At 43.5% G+C, this 19,363-nt stretch overlaps 1 protein-coding gene across 1 annotated transcript in view; it reads right to left on the reverse strand.

The window, feature by feature from the left end:
- Positions 1-3,887: 3,887 nt before the first annotated feature.
- FBN1 (fibrillin 1) overlaps positions 3,888-19,363 on the reverse strand; it is a 229,148-nt gene continuing 213,672 nt past the window's right edge. Inside the window, exons 60-65 of the mRNA XM_081151492.1 lie at positions 16,850-16,966; positions 16,467-16,595; positions 15,348-15,467; positions 10,380-10,611; positions 7,541-7,715; positions 3,888-5,198 (exon numbers count right to left, since the gene is read on the reverse strand). Of these exons, the coding sequence (XP_081007618.1) occupies positions 4,809-5,198; positions 7,541-7,715; positions 10,380-10,611; positions 15,348-15,467; positions 16,467-16,595; positions 16,850-16,966 (1,163 nt within the window). The 3' untranslated portion in view covers positions 3,888-4,808. The remainder of the gene's footprint in view (positions 5,199-7,540; positions 7,716-10,379; positions 10,612-15,347; positions 15,468-16,466; positions 16,596-16,849; positions 16,967-19,363) is intronic.

Raw genomic sequence — 19,363 nt, forward strand, 5'->3', positions numbered from 1 at the left:
GGTGCTCCTGAGGACCTTAGGACTGGACTGAACTCTCAGCAAACTTTCTATACAAGACAAGGAGAGGTCAAATTCTGTGAACCACGAATCACAGACCCTGATAAAAAAAAAAAAAAAAAATTGAGACCACGAGCATCAGCCTCTAGGAATGGTGCCCTCAGCTTCCACATCCTTTCCCAGGCGATGTGAGGCCAGACTGGGTGGGGTTGGACCGGATGGGTATGATCAGGAGCCATTTGCTCCTAGGAAGCTGGTTTTGCAGTGGGCTGACTCTCGGGCTCACCGCTTACCGTGAATGACCCACAAGAGAGCCTGCTATGGTCAATCTACACACAGGTACGAAGCAGCGGGCCTTGGAGGAGCTTGTAACCCTACCTGGGATCACTGAAGCTGGGCCACAGCACTGCCCTGGGAAAGTGCAGTGAACATGCTGAAGGGGTATAATGTTGGTGCAGCCGAAGACAGAAAGGCTGAACAACACATGATTTCATGTAGCAACAAAAATACACAGATACAAACCCAGCCCAGCCTGCCAGGCCTTTGAAATTCTGACATGTCCAGGTCCCATTAATCTTTCTGGACAGGGCTGGCCTTCTACCTAGCAGAGCTGCTGGGGACACCCAGAGCAGAGCTCACCAAGCAGACACAACAACACAGGCCTGTGACCTCTTCCTGTCAATAGCTGGTGGGCTCCATGGATGTGTGATTGTCATCAGGATGTTTTCAAATGTCTCCATTTCCAGGAGATGCAAAAGCTCACTCATTCAGGTTTGATTTAATTCTTCCCCCAGAGAGAGTTTCATGTTAAAAGGAAACAGACCTCTTCTGATTTCTGCAGCTCCCAGAACAGCTGCAAAGCCTGCATGAGGTGGGGTATGGAAGTGGCCCAGGAACTGCCGAACCGAGCAGCTGCTTTCTGCTAACCGTTTCTACCTCGGTGCTGCTTAACCCCGAACCTGAGCTGGGATTCCAGAAACACGCAGTGCGATGCCTTCCAGCTGACACTATAGCCAACCCTTAAGAGGCCAAAGGGAGCAGAGAGGTTAATGCTGCATTTATTTATGAAATGGGAAAAGTCACAAGGACCAAAAATAACAATGAATATTACTTTACGTGGAACAAAAATAAAAACGGACAGAGAGCACAGAGTTGAGCTACAACTTCATTCAATTAAAAAGGATGCACCTTCCTCTCGGCCAGTATGGCTCAGCGGTTGAGCATCGACCCATGAACCTGGAGATCATGGTTCGATTCCCGGTCAGGGCACATGCCCGGGTTACGGGCTCGATCCCCAGTCAGGGGCGTGCAGGAGGCCGCCGATCGATGATTCTCTCATCATTGATGCTTCTATCTCCCTCTCTCCCTCTCCCTTCCTCTCTCTGAAATCAATAAAATCATATATATTTTTAAAAAAAAGGGGGGGGGGGATGCACCTTCCACTGTCCAAGGGTAAAAATGAAACTGACATCCATTTGTAGAGGTCATGATTCAGGCTTGAATCAAGGATGTAAAACAGTCCGTGTCCTAAAAAGCGGTTTATGATTTTGTTTGCCAAAAAAGCCATTTTGGATTCATTAGCAGTTAGTTGAAATAACAGATTTTGTGACGTTGCCAGGTCCTTTCAAATGTATGTCGGATGTCAAACGTACAAGACCCTCTTGTTTACACAGACGTTTGTGAGAACGTCAGAACTGCTCATTGAGACCCAACCCTGTAAGTGAACCCAGTCATGGATACGTGGAAATTTGCAAAATCAAATTCACAGTTTTCTCGTTTCTAATTCTCAGAATAATACTGAGAATCCTTTCCTAACAATACACAATGTTAGGCTCACATTGGGTTTCAAAAAGTTTAATAAAGTAAATTAGCTTCCTTTATTTTCCCTTTGGAAACAGTGTAATTTAAAATTGGCAAGGGGGAAATAACTGTATTCAGCCATGTATGTGAAAACTAATCTTTCTCCCAGTAATAATCTGCTAGCATTTAAAAACAATGTCCTTAAACCATTTAGTAATCACGTTTGTAAGAACTATAGTTAAATCAGAATAAAGTACATTCTGTGGACAAAGCTGTGATTTTAAAATTCCTAAGAGTTTATAGGTATATGACTTTTAAGTATATAATATAGTACCGACTTCATCATCCTTTATTTTGGCTCATCTAATTTACCAACATGATTTCTGAAGTTTAACAGTATTTGTAATGGCAATGTCCAAAGCAATTTTGGCTGAGTAAAGTGCTATTTGTTGAACAAAAATGTAGTTGTTTGTGCAAGTTTAACATTTCACAAGGCCAGCTGAGTTCATTTCAACCCTACTTACAAAATAATTATTGGCAAATGAAATGAGCTGGGGCGGGGGGTGGGTAGAGACAAGACGTTTTCAAGCTTCTGAGCGACTTACAAAACCAAGTTCTTCAACCATTGGAAGTAAAATTGAAAGGTCACAAACAATTAAAAGGTACAGGTTTAAGTCTCAGGATTAAGATGGTTCCAACAAGAGGAATATTTACAATGGAACAATGAGGAAAATATTTCGTTACAGTCAGAAACACGGAAAATATGCCGTTGAAAATTGTTGGCTCTGAAATAAATAAAATCCAGACTGAGACTATTAAAAATATCAAAGTGATCTACTATGCGCCAACTCTATTTTCCTCTGTTGTTTGTTAGAAAGAAAATCCGTTATTGAATATAATGCAGTTCTGGTTAAATTATCAAAGACATTTTCCATATATGCAAACTGTCATTCACCATATGCTATATATTCTTCTGTAACAGTTTTAGTACACTCCCATCACAGACCCATAGGTGCAGAGTTAGAAGGAAATTTTGAGTCATAAATTTAATTTCCTAACCAAGGTACAAATCCTTTCCAAAGGAGTCATTCGGCTCATCTCTGTGAACACCAATTATGAGCAAGATTCTTTGGATGGCAAAATAAGAGATACAAAAAATACTTTAAGATGTTCAGGTGGAAGAAAGCATTCTTGTCCGTTGGTCGACATTGTGCCTGAGCTGCAACCGTCTGGCTAGTGACAAGGAAGTCACCACATTGCAGGAAACCCATTCTCGCAGGGGGTGGCTCCAGAGCCAGTCAGGTATGGGCTAAGCGGAGCCTCACGCCAACTGGCCCTGGTTTTGCCTCCTGCGTCATACCTGCTCTCTTCCTTCAGCAATTCCCAGATTTTGAGAGGGCCTGTCCGAGTCCTGTATGGTTTCTTCGGCCTTCATGCAGCAATCTCATTTACCTTTATTTTCACTACCTTTTACCTTACTGGCTTTAGGGATTTTAAAAATCATTTCATATCATTTGAATGAGCTTAATTGTTCATTGTTCAATACTGCCCTTAAAATAAAACTGCATTTTCAAATTATGACACTCAGGAAACAAGAGTTAAAGCCTTTAATTGGATTCAATTTGGAATTATCCCTTTGTAATTAGACTAGCACTGACTAACAGCAGATGTTTAGGGGGAAAAGAAGAATGGAACACCTAAGGCTTGCCAACACTGTGTGTATATTTGAGGGAAGGGGCATGATAAATCTTTTGTAATGAAATGCATATGCTCTAAGACACTGACTAAACTTGATATTTTAAAGCACTTAAATCTAGTAGTTTACGTCTCCGGAGTAATTAAGTCATGTTTTAGAAATGATGCTACAATCTAAATTTCTTATTTGTGAGAAATAACACTGCTGTCTCTAATGAATTATAAAACAAGGGGCCGACTCAAATAGGTCAAGTTTGCTTGTAGTGGTTACACATCTGGCACCTTTGGAAGCTGTAAGTAACAGACCCAGGATCATTCAAATCCCGGAGACTTTATTTAGCCTCCGGAATGGCCCCTCTGATCCCACATCCATGCAAGAACACAAAGCCAAGGGCTACACTAAAAAAAGAAGAGACTGTTTTATTGTGACATTTATGACATGGACCCCTTGTTGACAAGAGTGACCGAGGGTAATCTTGGCAGATGGCACAGGTGTGACGAAGGATGCACTGGCGATCCTCTGGCTGCTGAGGCTGCTTCCTGGTCCTCCCAGACCTCCATGCACGTGCGGGCCAGTCACAGAAACTCCAATACCACTTGGTGTACACATTTAACAAGTCTTTGGTCTTAATAAGCACCATTACAAACCCTCACATTAAGGGCATTATTATTCTAGTTTATAAATGTTTCAATGATAAAAAATAGCACGATTACAGTATACACACACTTAATTTACATGTAATGTATTATACTCATAACTGAGATAAACTACTGAACTAACTTTGGTTGATTGAAATTAATGAAGTATTTGAGCTGAATACTTGTAATTTGGTTTCTAAGTTGTGTAAATATTACAGTGCATTTAGGAATCTAGTTTGAAAATTTACTAGCACCAAACAGGTATTAGAAATGGCCAACCTAGTACTTTTATTTGGAGAAGCAACGTTTAAAAATCTGAAAAAAAAAAACACCAACCCAGAACAGTCCATCAATTGAAAGCACATTCCTGTACGTCTGCTAGAAGGATGGCACGTGAGCGTGGATGGCCAACCCCCAGTGGAAATACACATCTCAGTTTTCAAGAATCAACACATATGCCAAGGTAGCTTAGCTACGCATGAGAAGCCTGAGGAAGTGGTTGTTTTGAACTAGGGCAGTCACCTGTACCTTGCTTTCGTAATACAAGAATAGTGCTTATTTATAGAAATTTATGTGGTGAAAGATTGTACCTATGATATAAAATTCTGATTGGGGGAAAAAATTCAGTTCTACCTATCTATCTTTGTTTTTTAATTATTTGGTCTCTGGATGGTGAATTAATGAAGCAAAATCTGAATTTTCATCTTCAGATTATCACCCAGTTCGCCACTGAGGTAGTCTTTGTCATATTTGTCTTCTAGCTGATTGAGTTCTTTCTTTTTATAAAGTGGAGTACTGCTGATTTGTAACGAGTAGGTTCCAGCCACCGGCTTCTTCTTTGTGAAGTGGAGGTAGCTGATCCCTTCCTTTTGGTTGATTTTAAAGAAGCCGTTTTCATTTCCAGATTCAATCAAGTATCTGTTGTGATTTGTTAGAGTTGTAAGAGCCGGGAGGAGTTCTAGGATCCGGACCTTGTTACTGATGTGGGAAATATTGAAAGCGAACATGGCTATCTTCTCAACGTCCCAACTTGCAAGACTCACATTGGCTTCTGTCTCTGGATGATCCTGAAAAGACACACGGCAGTGTGTTAAATAAAGTGTAGATATGCCACTTATTTCCCACAATAAAGAAAAAGTGACTCGACTCTCACACGGATACAGCTTTCTTCTCAGGTTGTATAAACTTTGAAAAGGCATAGTCATGGGGGTGGGGTGGATGCGGGGTGGAGGAATCAATGGGGGAGGGAAGGGGGCATCTGTAATACTTTCAACAATAAGGATAATAAAAAATAAATTAAAAAATTAAAGAAACAAAAAGGGAGCCCACTGTATGGGAGAACATATTTGCCAATGGCACATCTGATAAAGGGTTAATATCCAAACTATGTAAGGAACCCATACAACTTAACCAAAGGAAGACAAACAATCCAATTAAAAAATGGGCAAAGGACCTGTATAGACACTTCTTCAAAAAGGACATACGGATGGGCAAGAGACATATGAGAAAATGCTCAATGTCACTAATCATCAGAGAGATGCAAATTAAAACCACAGTGAGGTGTCACTTCACACCTGTCTGAATGGCTCCCATCAGCAAATCAACAAATGACATGTGCTGGTGAGGGGGTGGAGAAAAGGGCACCCTAGTACACTGCTGGTGGGAATGCAGACAGGGGCAGCCACTGTGGAAAGCAGTATGGAGGTTCCTCAAAAGATTAAAGATTGAACTGCCATTTGACCCAGTGATCCCACTTCTAGGAATATATCCCAAGAAACCTGAAACATCAATCAGAAAGAACTTATGCACCCCTATGCTCATAGCAGCACAATTTACAATAGCTAAGATCTGGAAACAGGCCAAGTGCCATCAGTAGATGAGAGGATAAAAAAGCTGTGGGACATTTACACTGTGGAATACTATGCAGCTGTAAAGAAGAAGGATCTCTTACCCTTTGGGACAGTATGGAGGGAACTAGAGAGTATTATGCTAAGTGAAATAAGCCAGTCGGAGAAAGACAAGTACCACATGATCTCACTCATATGTAGAATATAATGAACAAAATAAACTGATGAATAAAATAGATCTAGAGACATAGAAGCACGGGACAGACCGAGGGATCTCAGAGGGAAGGTGGGGTTGGGGGAGTGGGTGGGGAGAGATTAATTAAAGAACTTATATGCTTATATGTATACCCTATGGACACAGACATTGGTATGCGGAAGGCCTGGGGGTGAAGTGGATGTGGGGTAGAGGGGATCAGTGGGGGGAAAAACAGGACATCTGTAATACTTTCAACATTAAAGGTAAATTAAAATTCAAAAAAAAGAGAAAAGGTAGTCACAAAACACTTTGTTTAAACCACAAAAGTGTTACATTGGCACATATTTATAATATTAAAAAATATTAAACTTATGTCAAGTTGAAATCCCTTGGAGGGATTTCATGCAGTGGGTCTACAGGTGTGGTCCCTGGACCAGCAGCACAGGCATCACCTGGGAATCTGTTAAAAATGCATAATCTCGGTGCCACCCTCGGAGACAGACTGAATCAGAAACCCTGCGGGTGTCTCCCAGAAATTCATTTTAACAGGCCTTCAAGATAACTCAGATGCACACTCAAATTTGAGAACCACTGTTTTAATAGGTTATTTTCTTTCCAAAGACTTATCTCATTTCCCAAACCACAGCAGATGTGTTGCAGCACCGATGCTTAAGAAAGAACCAGTCTATTTCAATTTTGTTCACGGATGCAAAGCCATTCCCTCCGAAGGACACACCTACGAACCTACTTCCTGGCTCTGACGATCTGCTAATATTCAATGCTTTTCACCTGGCTTCTTGCTTGCCTCTCTGGGACCAGATGTGCTGGATTCTCCGGGCCAGGAGCCAGAGGTCTGGGTGAGTATCTGTGCCTTTCTGAGTTGACGGAAAGGCTGCAGCAGCCACAGGCAAAGAAAACCAGGCTGCCTGAGCTCCATGTTGTTCTTGTCTAGACTCCAAGTTCCCTCACACTCCACATGGCTCTTTTCAGGAGAGGAGCCTCTAGTCTCAGGACTTGGCGTCCCCACGTAGGAAGCACTATGTCACTTCACTATTCTGCCCACTGGCTGTCCTGGTTCAGACCTTGTCCTTTCAGCAGACTTCGGGTGGGTGTTTGACTTTCTTTTTGGCGAGACAGAGGAAATGAGCAAGTATGTGAAAACCTTCGAACGGCCACTCCCTAAAAGCAGCAAGAAACTCCAGAGAGCCCCACAGACTCTTGTAAAATGCAGCCTAGAGCTCGGGAATGTCTGGATTTTCTCCCTGGAGAGCCTTTTCTCACTCTGGAGCATCCTTAGGGGAAGCCACAGGCATCTGGAAGGCCTCTCTGCACTAGGAGGCATCAGGAGAAACCACTCTGGACCCACCTCGATGTGGGAGTCATCTGTCTCATTGGTGCTTCTCCGTTTCCTGCCCCGTTTTGGGTAACCGTTGATCTTACACTCATAACAAGCCTCTGGGGACAGGGAATTGTCATCCATTTCTCCGCTGGCAGGTGGCTCTGGGCCTCCACGGCCCATGCCCATTCCAGAAACACAGTGCCTGTGGTAGAAAGGGAACGGAGACATTTGTCATTAGAAATGGGCCACAGGGAGGCGATGTGAGAATGCTGGTGAAGCCTGGACCCTGCCTGGTGACACTGAGCCCTTGACTATGAATCCCTTGGGTGACTGGCCGGTCCCAAGGACCACACTGAAGTTCTCTGTGGTAGACCTCTGATTCCCAGCTCCCTGAATTTATTGATTTGTCTCAAATCCCTCAAGGCCCTATTTTGCATATTGATTTGCCCCCTTCTTCCCCAAACCTAATGCGGCCGGCAATTTGCTGGACTTACGCTGGGGAAGGGACCTGGAGTGGAAACAGGAGAAGAACAGGGAATGAGGGGAGACCGTGTGATGTGGGAGGTTAAACAAAAATGTCTTCTTTTTATGAAACAGGCTCCACGGGAGCGAGAAAGGACTACGACATCACCGATCAGCTCCTTGCCCTCTTCCTAACGAACGGTCACCATCGCGGTCACCTCCACTGCCAACACCCCCACTGTCGCCACCCCTCACAACTCCAGCTTCTGAGCAATCTCTCCTGTTATTTGACCTCTCATTTTGGCTGAAGCTACTGGAGACAGAAGAAAGCTCTACGTGATACCTGAGGTTGACTTAGAAATAAATTGTGAAGATTTGCAACAATAAAATACGCAACGTATAAAATACGTGTATCAGAGCTTGCCCAACTGTGGGAAATTGTTTCAAGTCATTCAAAACCACTAGGGCCATTGGTTCTGACTCATGTGAGGCTGGACAAACAAACCCATTGCCCAGGAGACAGCTCATTCAGCTGTTTTTCTTTGCCTTTTGGTTCTCCAAGCCAAGCTGCGGAGGGAGGCTTGCGTGCTTCCCAAGTACCTTGTTTTCTCATTCTGCTTACTATTTCATAGGCCACTTGGAATGTATTTAGTAGGCTCCCCTTTCGCAATGTGTTGAAATATCTGAATGACTCTAAAAGAATCTTTATCTTGGGGCCTGGTCCACTCTAGTGATTCATAGAGAAGCCAACACTATTATAAGTGGGTAGATTTCTACTAATGGGTCCAAATGTAGACCAAATATCATTTACTTGTTTTTATGTATTTGTTGGCCTATTCTTTATTACCCATCTTCCTTTATGCCCTTAAGATTCAATATAGGCCCTGGCTGGGTAGCTCAGTTGGTTAGAGTGTTGTACGATGTGCCAACGTCATGGGTTCGACCCCTGGTCAGGGCGCATACAAGAATCAAACAATGAATGCATAAATAAGTAGAACAACAAATCAGTGTTTCTCTCTTTCTCTCTCTCTCACTTCCCTCCCTCTAAAAATCAATAAATAAAAAAAGAAGATTCAATGTATAATGCCATTGAGCAGAATGTTGTTTTTTATTTTCCAGTGATTGATGGGTTCCTACTATTTTCTGCAATCCTGCCAGAGCCCAATACATTTCCTTTCCTCTTCCTTTATCTTGCAACACAAAATGTGTAGAAACAATAAAAATGAAAGAAAGGATAAATGCTCATCGTGCGTGTGTGTGTGTGTGTGTGTGTGTATTCACACAATGATTCAATTATCGAAAGGCAAAACCCAAATTTGCAGGTTTTGGCTCCTTTCTCAGAATCTTTTCCAGTATTTTCATATCCCTGGAACACCACTTACAAGAAGTGTGACTACGAAGCCCCACTGGCCAGAAGCCAGTGTGGAGTGTCACAATTTTTTGCTGGGAAAATAGTTCTGGCATTAAACTTAAAAAGAATGAGTCTCCTGAGACCCGACACAGTCATCTGGGAATTTGTGTCCCGTGGCTGGCATTCTGTGTGCTTCCCATGAAGCATTCTTTCACCTTCAAGTCTACACAGACCCAAAACAAATTGTCTGACATTTGGGTCAAGAAATCAAAGGCCACTAAATTAATAACTTGACAAATACATGTATGTGTATGTTGTGAAACATGTAACACTGTGTGGTGGGTGTATATGTGTGTGTGCAGGAACATATGTGTCTATGTATGTTTAATGTCTGTGTGTTCCCAATTAAAAAGTTAAAATTTGATATCCTTCACAGGATAGCCCAAACTCGACAGACATCCAAGTCTAGATTAACTCAGCAGGGAAAAAGACCTAAACTTTGAAAACTTAACCACCAAATTTTTAAATATAATAACTATTTTAACTCTCACTTTAATACTCTTTTGGTAATTTTAATGTAAATTTAAGTCTGAAATGTGAAATATAATTTAAAATCATAAAGGACCCCGTTTTGATTTATCTTAAAAGGAGTTGGTCCAGAAGGTATTTTAAGTTAAGGCAGAATCCTGCTTGCCCAAGAAGAGAGTGAATCAGCAACATGCTACGTGAGCTCTGTCACAGTTCAGCCTCCATGTTTCCTGAGAAATGAATCACTTTCCAACAAGATGTGATGATCAGAAGAATGAGAGAGAGAAATCATATATTGAGGTATTTACAATGCAGTTTCGCTATTTTGTTTGACATTCTATAAACTTCCAGAAATCTAGATGTCCTCTTCCAAATAAAATAACCTACAACCTCTACAGAGCTAGCTGGAATTAACTCAAGGATTATAAGATGTATAATTATCCATGAGAATAGGTCATTTTGAGTTAAATACATTTAATTATATTATAAACGAGAGAGCCTCCAACCAGAACTACAAGTGCTCACCCCTGGCCAATTCGGAAGTAGCCTGGTGGACAGCCACACAGGTAGCCGCCCTCAGTGTTGGAGCAGCCGTAGCTGCAGGGGGCCTGGGAAGAGCCACATTCGTTGATGTCTTGGCATCCTCCGCTGAACTGCTCATACTGGAAGCCGGCGGGACACATGCACTTGTAGCTCCCCAGGGTGTTGTGACAGGAGGCTCCTCCACAGATGTGAGCACTGAGGCATTCATTTTCATCTGCAGGAAGAACCAGAAGACAAGGCATATGTGACATCGGCCAGAAGTTTCTACTGAGGAGTCTGGGTCAGGCCACTGGCTGCTGGCCAGCTGGCCCTCGGGTAGGCTTTCAGGAAGGTGAGGCAGGGAGAGGTGGCTGGGAGGGGGTTAGCAAAAAGAGAGAAAGATATGGAAACGGATGTGGGCCTTTGCCATGTGCTGAACAAATGTGGTGGACAAGGTCGAGTGCACCAGGTGGAGAGCATTAAGAATGGCATGCTGAGGACCGACAGACTCCAATTTTCATCTGAAGCAACGGTAGTATGTTCTGCTCCACATGAACATCCCATGAAGAATGTGGGGCTAGTTCATAGCGAGGGTTCAGGGTTGAGGGTGGGAGGGAAGGAATCACTCAATTCTCTGTGCTATGGGATGACTATCTCCAAAGCAAAGACCAACCACAGTCCTGGAGGTTGCTTTCCCAGTCCCCCTCTTTCAGCATGTGCCAGGCTGGCAAGGGCTGACATCCTGCAGGAAGTGTCTGCCCCCCTTAGACTTCCTTTTCAAAAATGTGCAAAAGCCCCCCTGGTTCTTGTCCTGGGATGAATAGTACCTTCTGGTATGTCTGCTCCCATCTCTGAAGGGGCCCCCCTTACCCAAACCAGCCTCCTACCCCGGGAGTCTGGGCCATGTCTAAAGCGAAGTGTGGATGGAAGAGATTCGTGCAAAGTTTGTGAGCAATAATTCTGGAAAACCCACAGGAGAGACAGATGGTGCAGACAGGCTACCCACAGGGACCTGCCAAGTCTGATAATAACAAGCAGGGCCAGGCGGGTGGGGTGGGCATGTGAATTCTAACTTAAAAATCAGCTGGAAGGGAGAAAACCTCGAGTTTCCCATTATTTCTAATTTATACTTTTTTGAAATCTCCAGTATATTTTTGTAGACCTGCCTCTATAGGGCAGGTTGGAAGCCTGCTGGTAGGACAGTTGTTAATTGCTGCAGCCCATTTTCAGGCCTACGTTCATTTCGATGCGGGTAGACCGGCCTTCTCCTCACTTAGCAAATCATTCCAATGAAAGGGAGGAGGGAAAAGGTAATTAACCTGTATTAGATGCCTCCTGCATGACAGATGGGATAGTAGGTGCTTCGCATTCAGTCACCGCCCCTTCCTAACAATCATGGGAGGGAGGTATTATAATCCCTGTTTTACAGATGACAGGAGGGAGGCTCAGAAAGCCCTTCAGAATCCCCCAGTAGCAGCGGTGGCACTGGCACTGGCACTGGCAGTGGTGTGGAGACACGTCCCCAGGTCTGCCCGCCTGCGACAGCCACGGGCTTTCCGTGATGCCACGTTTCTCAAGAGACTCACCGCCATTCAAACTGGTACTTCCATTGTCCTCTAACTAGTTTTGCCTTATTTGTTACATGTAGAAAACTTTAATTCTTAGAAATGTCTTTTTATTCATTTATAAAGAACAATACTATTCCCAAGAAAATATCTGTTTTTCAATTTAGGAAAATAGGTGGGTAAAATGCCAGGGGCAGCATGCTTCCATATATACATAATATTCATATTTCCTCCCTCTCTCCCTCCCTCTCCCTTCCTTCTTTTCCTCCCTGTCTCCTTCCGTCCGTCTTTCCTGTGTGTGGTTACAGGGAGAAGATACACAGTAAGAAAGCCATGCATTGAGCTGCCTGCTATGGCTCAGTGCCGAACTCTGAGTCTGTTTAAGGATCCTCTGTATCCAAGGACTCTCAAGTACCCACCCAAGGTCACTTAGGCTCCAGGGTTCCCAGAACAGAAATAATGAAATATGCCATTGTCTGTGTTCTTTCCCCTGTATTTTAAATTAGAGATGAGGTATGCGATAGAGACCAATGGAGACCATGGGCACCAAAGAGGGAATGAAGAATCGAGGGTGTTTACTTTGGTGGAGAGAATATCCCTGGGCTGGATGTGCTCTCCTTGCCCCTCCATGGCCAGCTCCAGACTTCCCACCTGCTCTCAATCCCAGGAGGCTCACCTGGATCAGTTATCAATAGGCTCCTCTCCCTAGTCCTGTGCTTTTGATTGGGCTCAGCCATTTGTTTCCTGTTGGACTATGACTGATAAAATCTCTAAGGCATAGGTATATGTGGGGAAAGACCTGTCAATATAGAGCTTAGATTTATTCTGTGTTTTTCCCCCCTAAGATGCAGAAATAAGACCAATGGTTGGAGGTTAGAGGGAGGAAAAGTTCTTTCTTTATGAAAAAGACATTTCAAAGAATAAAAAGTCTCTATAGAGACTGGCCTACCATGGGAGAAGGTGAATACCCTTCAAGGCGGTGTTTAAGCCAAACTTGGATGACCAGGGAGGGAGGAGAAGGATTTGTATATTAGGAATAAAGTCAGACTAGATCATCTCTAAGGTTCTTTTGAACTTTGAGCATCTGTCTGTGTTACTATAAATACCAATTTCAGCCTAGAACTCTCCCGCTCCCCTTTCACATCCTCTCTTATTTATTTTACATTTTTCCCCACCCGGAGAATCTAATAAAGTTTAAATTAAACTTGCTTATCTGGGTTGGAGAGGTGGGGTAGAGTGGAGCATGAATTAAGATAAGAAATTGGCAAATGTTCAATGTTTACGGTTTGACAATGCTGTTTGCGCACTCACCCTTTTTTATCAATACACAAACACCACAGTTTAACATGCTTTGCACTTTCCCTGATCTTTTTCACCCTGTGCACTTGGAGCAGCAAATGGTTCCACAGGAATTTTTCTACAATCCAAAATCATTGCTTTATTTTTTAGGTTGGTACTTAAATTGATGAGGGTTTTTTGTTTTTTGTGTTTTTAATTTTATTTTATTAAAAAAAAGACAATTCTAATTTTATCAAAACAGCCTTAGAGTCTCCAAAAAAATACTCCTTAAGAGCGAATTGAAACCTCCCCACCCCGTCCTTGAAAAGCAAAGGTCTGGGCCTTTGGTGTGCAGAGTGTGTGCTAGCTGTGGCCTGAAGGAGAACCACTTCCCAGTGGTTCTAAAACGTAGGATGGGCTTCCTTTTACTCATTTTCTCCAGGTCAAAATGGGTCAGCTCCAACCGCAAGCTGGCAGTTTGATATTTCTTAGAAAGCAATGAAACCCAGTGGCCCTTGATCCCAAACTCATCCATCTTCTGAGAGTGAACTTCAGGCCGGGCTGGTCCAAGAGATCTGCTCTGCTCTGCATGGCTCTGGGAAGCATTCTGACCCAAGGTGACCCTCATTCTGAATAACTATAATTCTCAAGAATCATGAGCCCCGTTTGGACTGGTATCTTGTGGGCATCAAAAATTCCCAAACCTCTTCTTGCTTCTTAATCAACTTATTAATCTATTTAACTCCCAGCCAGGAGATGATCTTCATGGGGCCAAAGTAGAATCCTGGGGCAACTAGGGCATGACCTGGCCATTTCTACTATCCCTGCCCTGAAGGTAGGGAGAGGAGGGTAAGCCCAGGCGACCTCGCTTCTCTTATCCTGCCCCGCCCCCCCCAGCTCTAATTGCATTCAAGGAACCTACATAACAAGGATGGCAATCAACAAAGCTCGCTCTGAAAGTCTGTGAACATGTCATAATCTGGCCATTAAAATATAAGACCTCCCTGAGCTGATAATAATGAAGGCATTTTTATTAAAAGCAAACAGCTGGTCAGAGAGACGTGCAATCCAAACTCCTCTAGCACTGGGGTCATTTTAGCCAACCCTACTCACTTCCACAAAGCTGTCCTACAGGGAATAAAACCAGATGAGAGAGACAATTTTGATAAATGAAAACACACCAAAGGACATGCCTTCATTTGGAGTAAAGAGAAGCAACACAAGGCGGAGCAGCCACCCTCACTCCTCTGACCCAGAAACAGGAATTCTCTTGTTTTTGTAAGGAATACTCTTGTCCCCAAGAGTGTGTCAGCTAGAACAGGTCACTTGTGTGTCACGCTGGCAGTGGCACGCCACAGATAGTTCTGAAGTAGAAAAACAAGTGATTGTGATGCTTGAAAGGCAGCCCTAGATCAGGAAGTTAAGAGCCCTGGGCTCTAGCTCCGAGGGAACCAGTGTGAGGACAGCTTCCCTTTCCTCCCTGGGCTTCTGGGTCCTCAACAGGAAAACAAAAAGCTCGGGCTGCTAGATGCATCAGGGGTCCCTCTAAATTCACAATGCTTGGATTCTCTGATGTGCCTAAGAGTTATGTTCCCATGACATTGTGCAATCAAAAATGACATAATTTCAATTTAATGAGAGAGCCTGTGGGTCTCCTTTAATTTTCAGAAGAATTTAGCAATCCTGAAAAAACTTGCTGTGTCTGCTGCTTGCCCTCTGTGTAGAGCTGAACTGAACCACTTCTACATCTTCAAGCCAAAAGCTGCCCATAATGGCCTCTGGCTGACTGATATTTCTGTGAGAAGCAGGATTTTGTTAGCCCCTGATGTGAACAGAAGCTGCGTGGGCGGGGGACTAGAGACGAGACAGGAGGGCAGGGGGATATTGGGAGTCCATAGATTGACTTCAGAAAACAATTCATTTCAAATGCCCTGATGAGGCCCCTATCATTCATTCTTTTTTCTTCATCTGCTATTTTGCAAAGCTTATACCTTCCCTCTGGTTTCAGCTGGGTTAGGGCAGTTTTAAACGAGTGTACGTTGCTTCCGTGACCAGAGTAAGTTTCCAGAAAGAAAGCAGTATTTTGACTTAGAACAATGCCTCCTGCGAAGCGGGAAGGAGTACTTGCCCACACACTGGTTCCACTGGTAGTGCTGGAGGTAGCCCTGGGGGCAGCTGCACCGGTAGCCCCCGATGATGTTCTGGCAGCCGTGCTGGCAGCGGTGGTTCCCTTCGCACTCATCCACATCTGAAAAAGGGGAGCAGTCGCCTGTAAGCCACGTTCCCACCGGTCTCAGGGGCATTCTCTGAAGCAACATTTACATGGTAAAGCGGAAGGCAATTTCAATAAGAAATTTGACCCTGACAAAGTATTCTCTGGGTTTTTTTGTTTGTTTTCTGAGCTACATTTTTTAAATGTATTTTTCAATTACAGTTGACATACAATATTTAATATTAGTTTCCAGGTGTGCAACATAGTGACTAGACATTTATATAACTCATGAAGTGACCACTCTAAGTCCTGTACCCACTGACACCATATGCAGTTATTACTATTCCTGACTATGCTCCCTATGCTCTACTTTACATCCCCGTAACTTTTAATTTTTAAAAATCATTCTACCATCCAAAAATTTAAGAATATCTACTCTGGAGGCTTTGCTAAGTCCAAGGAAAAAAATATTCAGGTATCCCTGGTAAAGCCTACAAATAAAAATGATGAAGAAATTAATGCAAAGCACAGAGGCACTTTATGGTTAGCTGTATAAATTATATTTGTTTACTTGTGCCAGCATTAGAAACCAAAAAATGTCAATGAAGGTAAAATGCTAAAAAGAATAATTTAAACTTTTAATGATACATTATCAGAGGAGTTCTTCCTCATATGTATAATCCACATTGGGGAATCCTTTTATGACTGAATTCAATGACCAGAAAATTAATGCATAAAATTCAGGAATCTAGCTATTTTCCTTGACCGAGCCACTCGTTATTCAATTAAATTAATAACTGGGCAGAAACGCCTGGGAAAGGCACGTGCTATAGACACAATCGAGCATGAGAACAAAAGATGGGATTGCCAAGGCATGGGACCTGTGCAAACCAGGCAAAATCTTTCCTGCATTCAGCTGGTTGTCCCCCTGTGCTCAGTTACGATAACACACAGAGGACGATGATGAAGGTATCGACAGTCACACGGGCCCTCCCGGGGACCCACCAGCTGGGTCCGGCTGAGGGCCCTACCCACCTTCACAGCTGGCGCCACTCTGATCAAGTGAGAATCCCCGCTGGCACTCACAGGTGAAGCTCCCCGGAGTGTTCTGGCAAATGCCCTTAGACCCACACAGGTTGATGTCCGTGGTGCACTCGTTATTATCTGTAAGACAGCGTGGGGCAAGAGCAATTTCAAATTCCCTGAAGTTCTCTTTGTGTTATTTAAAAGGAAGACAGAGGGATGATTCACTTAGAAAAGACCAGAAAAGGCCTGTAACATGTATACGTTCCCATGTACACACACACACACACACACGAGCTCCTGTATTTTGTTGTTGAGTTTTGTCTTCTAATTCCAACAGCAGAAGAACTGAAGGAACAGCTACCTCCCCACAGGGCCTCCTCCCCTCCACTCACCAATGCAGGCAGTGTGGTGCTGGGTGAAGCCAGGAGGACATTTACACGCGAAGCTGCCAATGGTGTTCACACACAGGAACTGGCAGTTGTGCTGCTTAGTTGCACACTCATCAAGATCTGCAAGAACACACAAGATGGGCATTGGAGTCGAGTGGATGCCACAGGTACCTGGGTGCCGCCCTAGGAAGAAGCTCTGAGTCTTCCCCTCTAGGTCTCAAGTGAGCCTGGCCAGCACCGAGCCACAGCCAATGGCTGGGAGCACCCAGGACATAAGAGTTTGAAAGATAAAATGTGGTCTCGATTTAGATTTAAAAATGTAGCTTTTGGGGGGATCCAAGGAAAACCCCACTTCCTTCAGTTAGAGGAATGTGGGAATTCCTCAAGAAAGGAATTTCAGATAAGTTATAAAATTTTAAACAAATTATAAAATGAGGTAAGCGACCAGGGATTCTCAAAAATTTCCAGAGCGTTGAAAAGAGCTATTCAAGTTAAATCATAGAAAGAAATGTTGAGGCTGGAAATTTGCTCATGCGTTCTTTTCTGATTGCTGTTTTTCATTCTGCTCAAGAGAGTTGGTCAGCCAAACCAAACCAAACCAAACAAAACTGGCTCCTTTGTTTAGAGATCCTCCTTTGGATAAAACGAAATTGAGCAATCAGGAAGAAAAAAAGGAAAGAAAAATACTCATTCTGATAAGCTAATAGCACTTTCAAAACTGCCTACAGTATTTATCCCACGTTATTGCCCATGTCTGAATGAAATCCCCTGCTTTGACCCGGCCTCTTTCCTCATTGCTGTAACTTCAAGGCTCATTCTCAACTCCATTGCTATTAATAACGTCAGGAGATACCAAGTGGGTTCCAAATTTTAGTTGAATTAAAAAAAAAAATTGCTGTGAATTCAGGACCCTTTCTTCTGTCTTTCTTTCCTTCCTTCCCCCCTCCCTGCCCTCCTTCCCCCCTCCCTCCCTCTCTCCCCCCTTTATTATGATCTTTTTCTCTTTTTTTAAAAAAATATGTCTTTATTGATTTCAGGGAGAGGGAGAGAGAGATAGAAACATTGATTAGAGAGAAACAGAAATGTGGTCATGTGCCCTGAGCAGGAATAGAACCTGCGACCTCCTGGTGCATGGGGCGATGTTCAACCAACTGAGGCCACACGGGCAGGGCTCTTCCGATCTTTTATCACTGCACTCAGAGCTGTGCTTAGAGCTGCAGACCAGTGCCAATTCCTGGCTAGAGTAATATCAAGAGTGGACCTAAAGTGAAAGAGCTCCCCCAATGTTGTGTTGACTTCTCTTAAAATAGAGCCAATCTTGTGCTCTTCCCACTGCTGGGGGGGTGGGCCGCTGTTTCCGCTTTTCTGGTTTCCACATTATTGACAGCCCTATGCCTCCTGCCAGTAGGATGGCCTTCCTTCTCTATGACCCAAGGGGCCTTGTTAGAGCACCACCACACGCTTGCTGAAGCTCACCTGCACACAGGTAAAGGAGATAATTTGGTGATTTCCTACAATGCTATCTTATAGCTATGACATTCAGAACAGCAACACTCACTGTTCTCACCTCTGAGAACGTCTTTTCTCCCTTATCTGGATCCTACCCATCTCTCAGGGGGAAGTGCTGGTCCCACATTCCCCTGGCGCCATCATTCTAGCCTCTTTCTTCTCAATTTCAAGAGTACATGTATCTGCAGCACTCATTTTGAAATTTAGCCATATATGCCAAGTATGTAGAAGAATTTAGACCTTACGAGAGAAATAGGAGAAAGGGACTTGTGTTGCAAGTGGACCTATAAAAATCATATAGCTGCTGTTTGCATTCCTAAGACCATAAAGAGCATTAGTGATGCTTTCAAAGAACTTAATGACTACTGTACATTTAATTTTCATGTCTCATCTCTTAATTGCTATAAATTTTTGAGGATTTTCTGCCCCCATGGGTTAGAAAAGTCCTACAAATTTGTTCTGCTTGTTTGTTACAGAGAGAAATTTCCCCCCTGAATTTGGTTTTTCATTTTCATGAAAAAATTTATGGCTCTGAGTTATAGCCTCAAACCACCCAGAACTCACTGTGAAGCACAGATGTAAAGTAAGTTCTAGGCTTGAGAACAAAGGTAGGAGCAGCTTTTCATTTAAGAGAGTCAGAATTTTGAGTAGGTCTCTCAGCTTCCTATCCCACAAATAACAGGGTTATATAAAATGTGTGCTGCACAGGGAGACCTCAGGCCATTGTCCACTATGTCACCCTGTATTACCAGCTTCTTAACTCTCCCCATTCCAGCAGACATGGGGAAGGGGTTGAGGGCCCTGCTCTCTGCTCTGCATTGCCACTCCATCCCACCATTTAACTTCCTCTATTTCCCCTTTTCTCCTTCAAGGCTTCATGGCAGAATGCGCTAACTCTTGTTCTGCCATCTGGTCTACCTTCTCCAAATCCCTCATTTTTCAAATTATCCTTGCCTATGGTGCACTAGTGTTAGTCACTGAATATATGAACTTCTCGTTGTTGAGGAA

The sequence above is a fragment of the Miniopterus schreibersii genome (assembly GCF_964146895.1).
Source record: "Miniopterus schreibersii genome assembly, chromosome: 1".
Taxonomy (NCBI): Eukaryota; Metazoa; Chordata; class Mammalia; order Chiroptera; family Miniopteridae; genus Miniopterus; species Miniopterus schreibersii.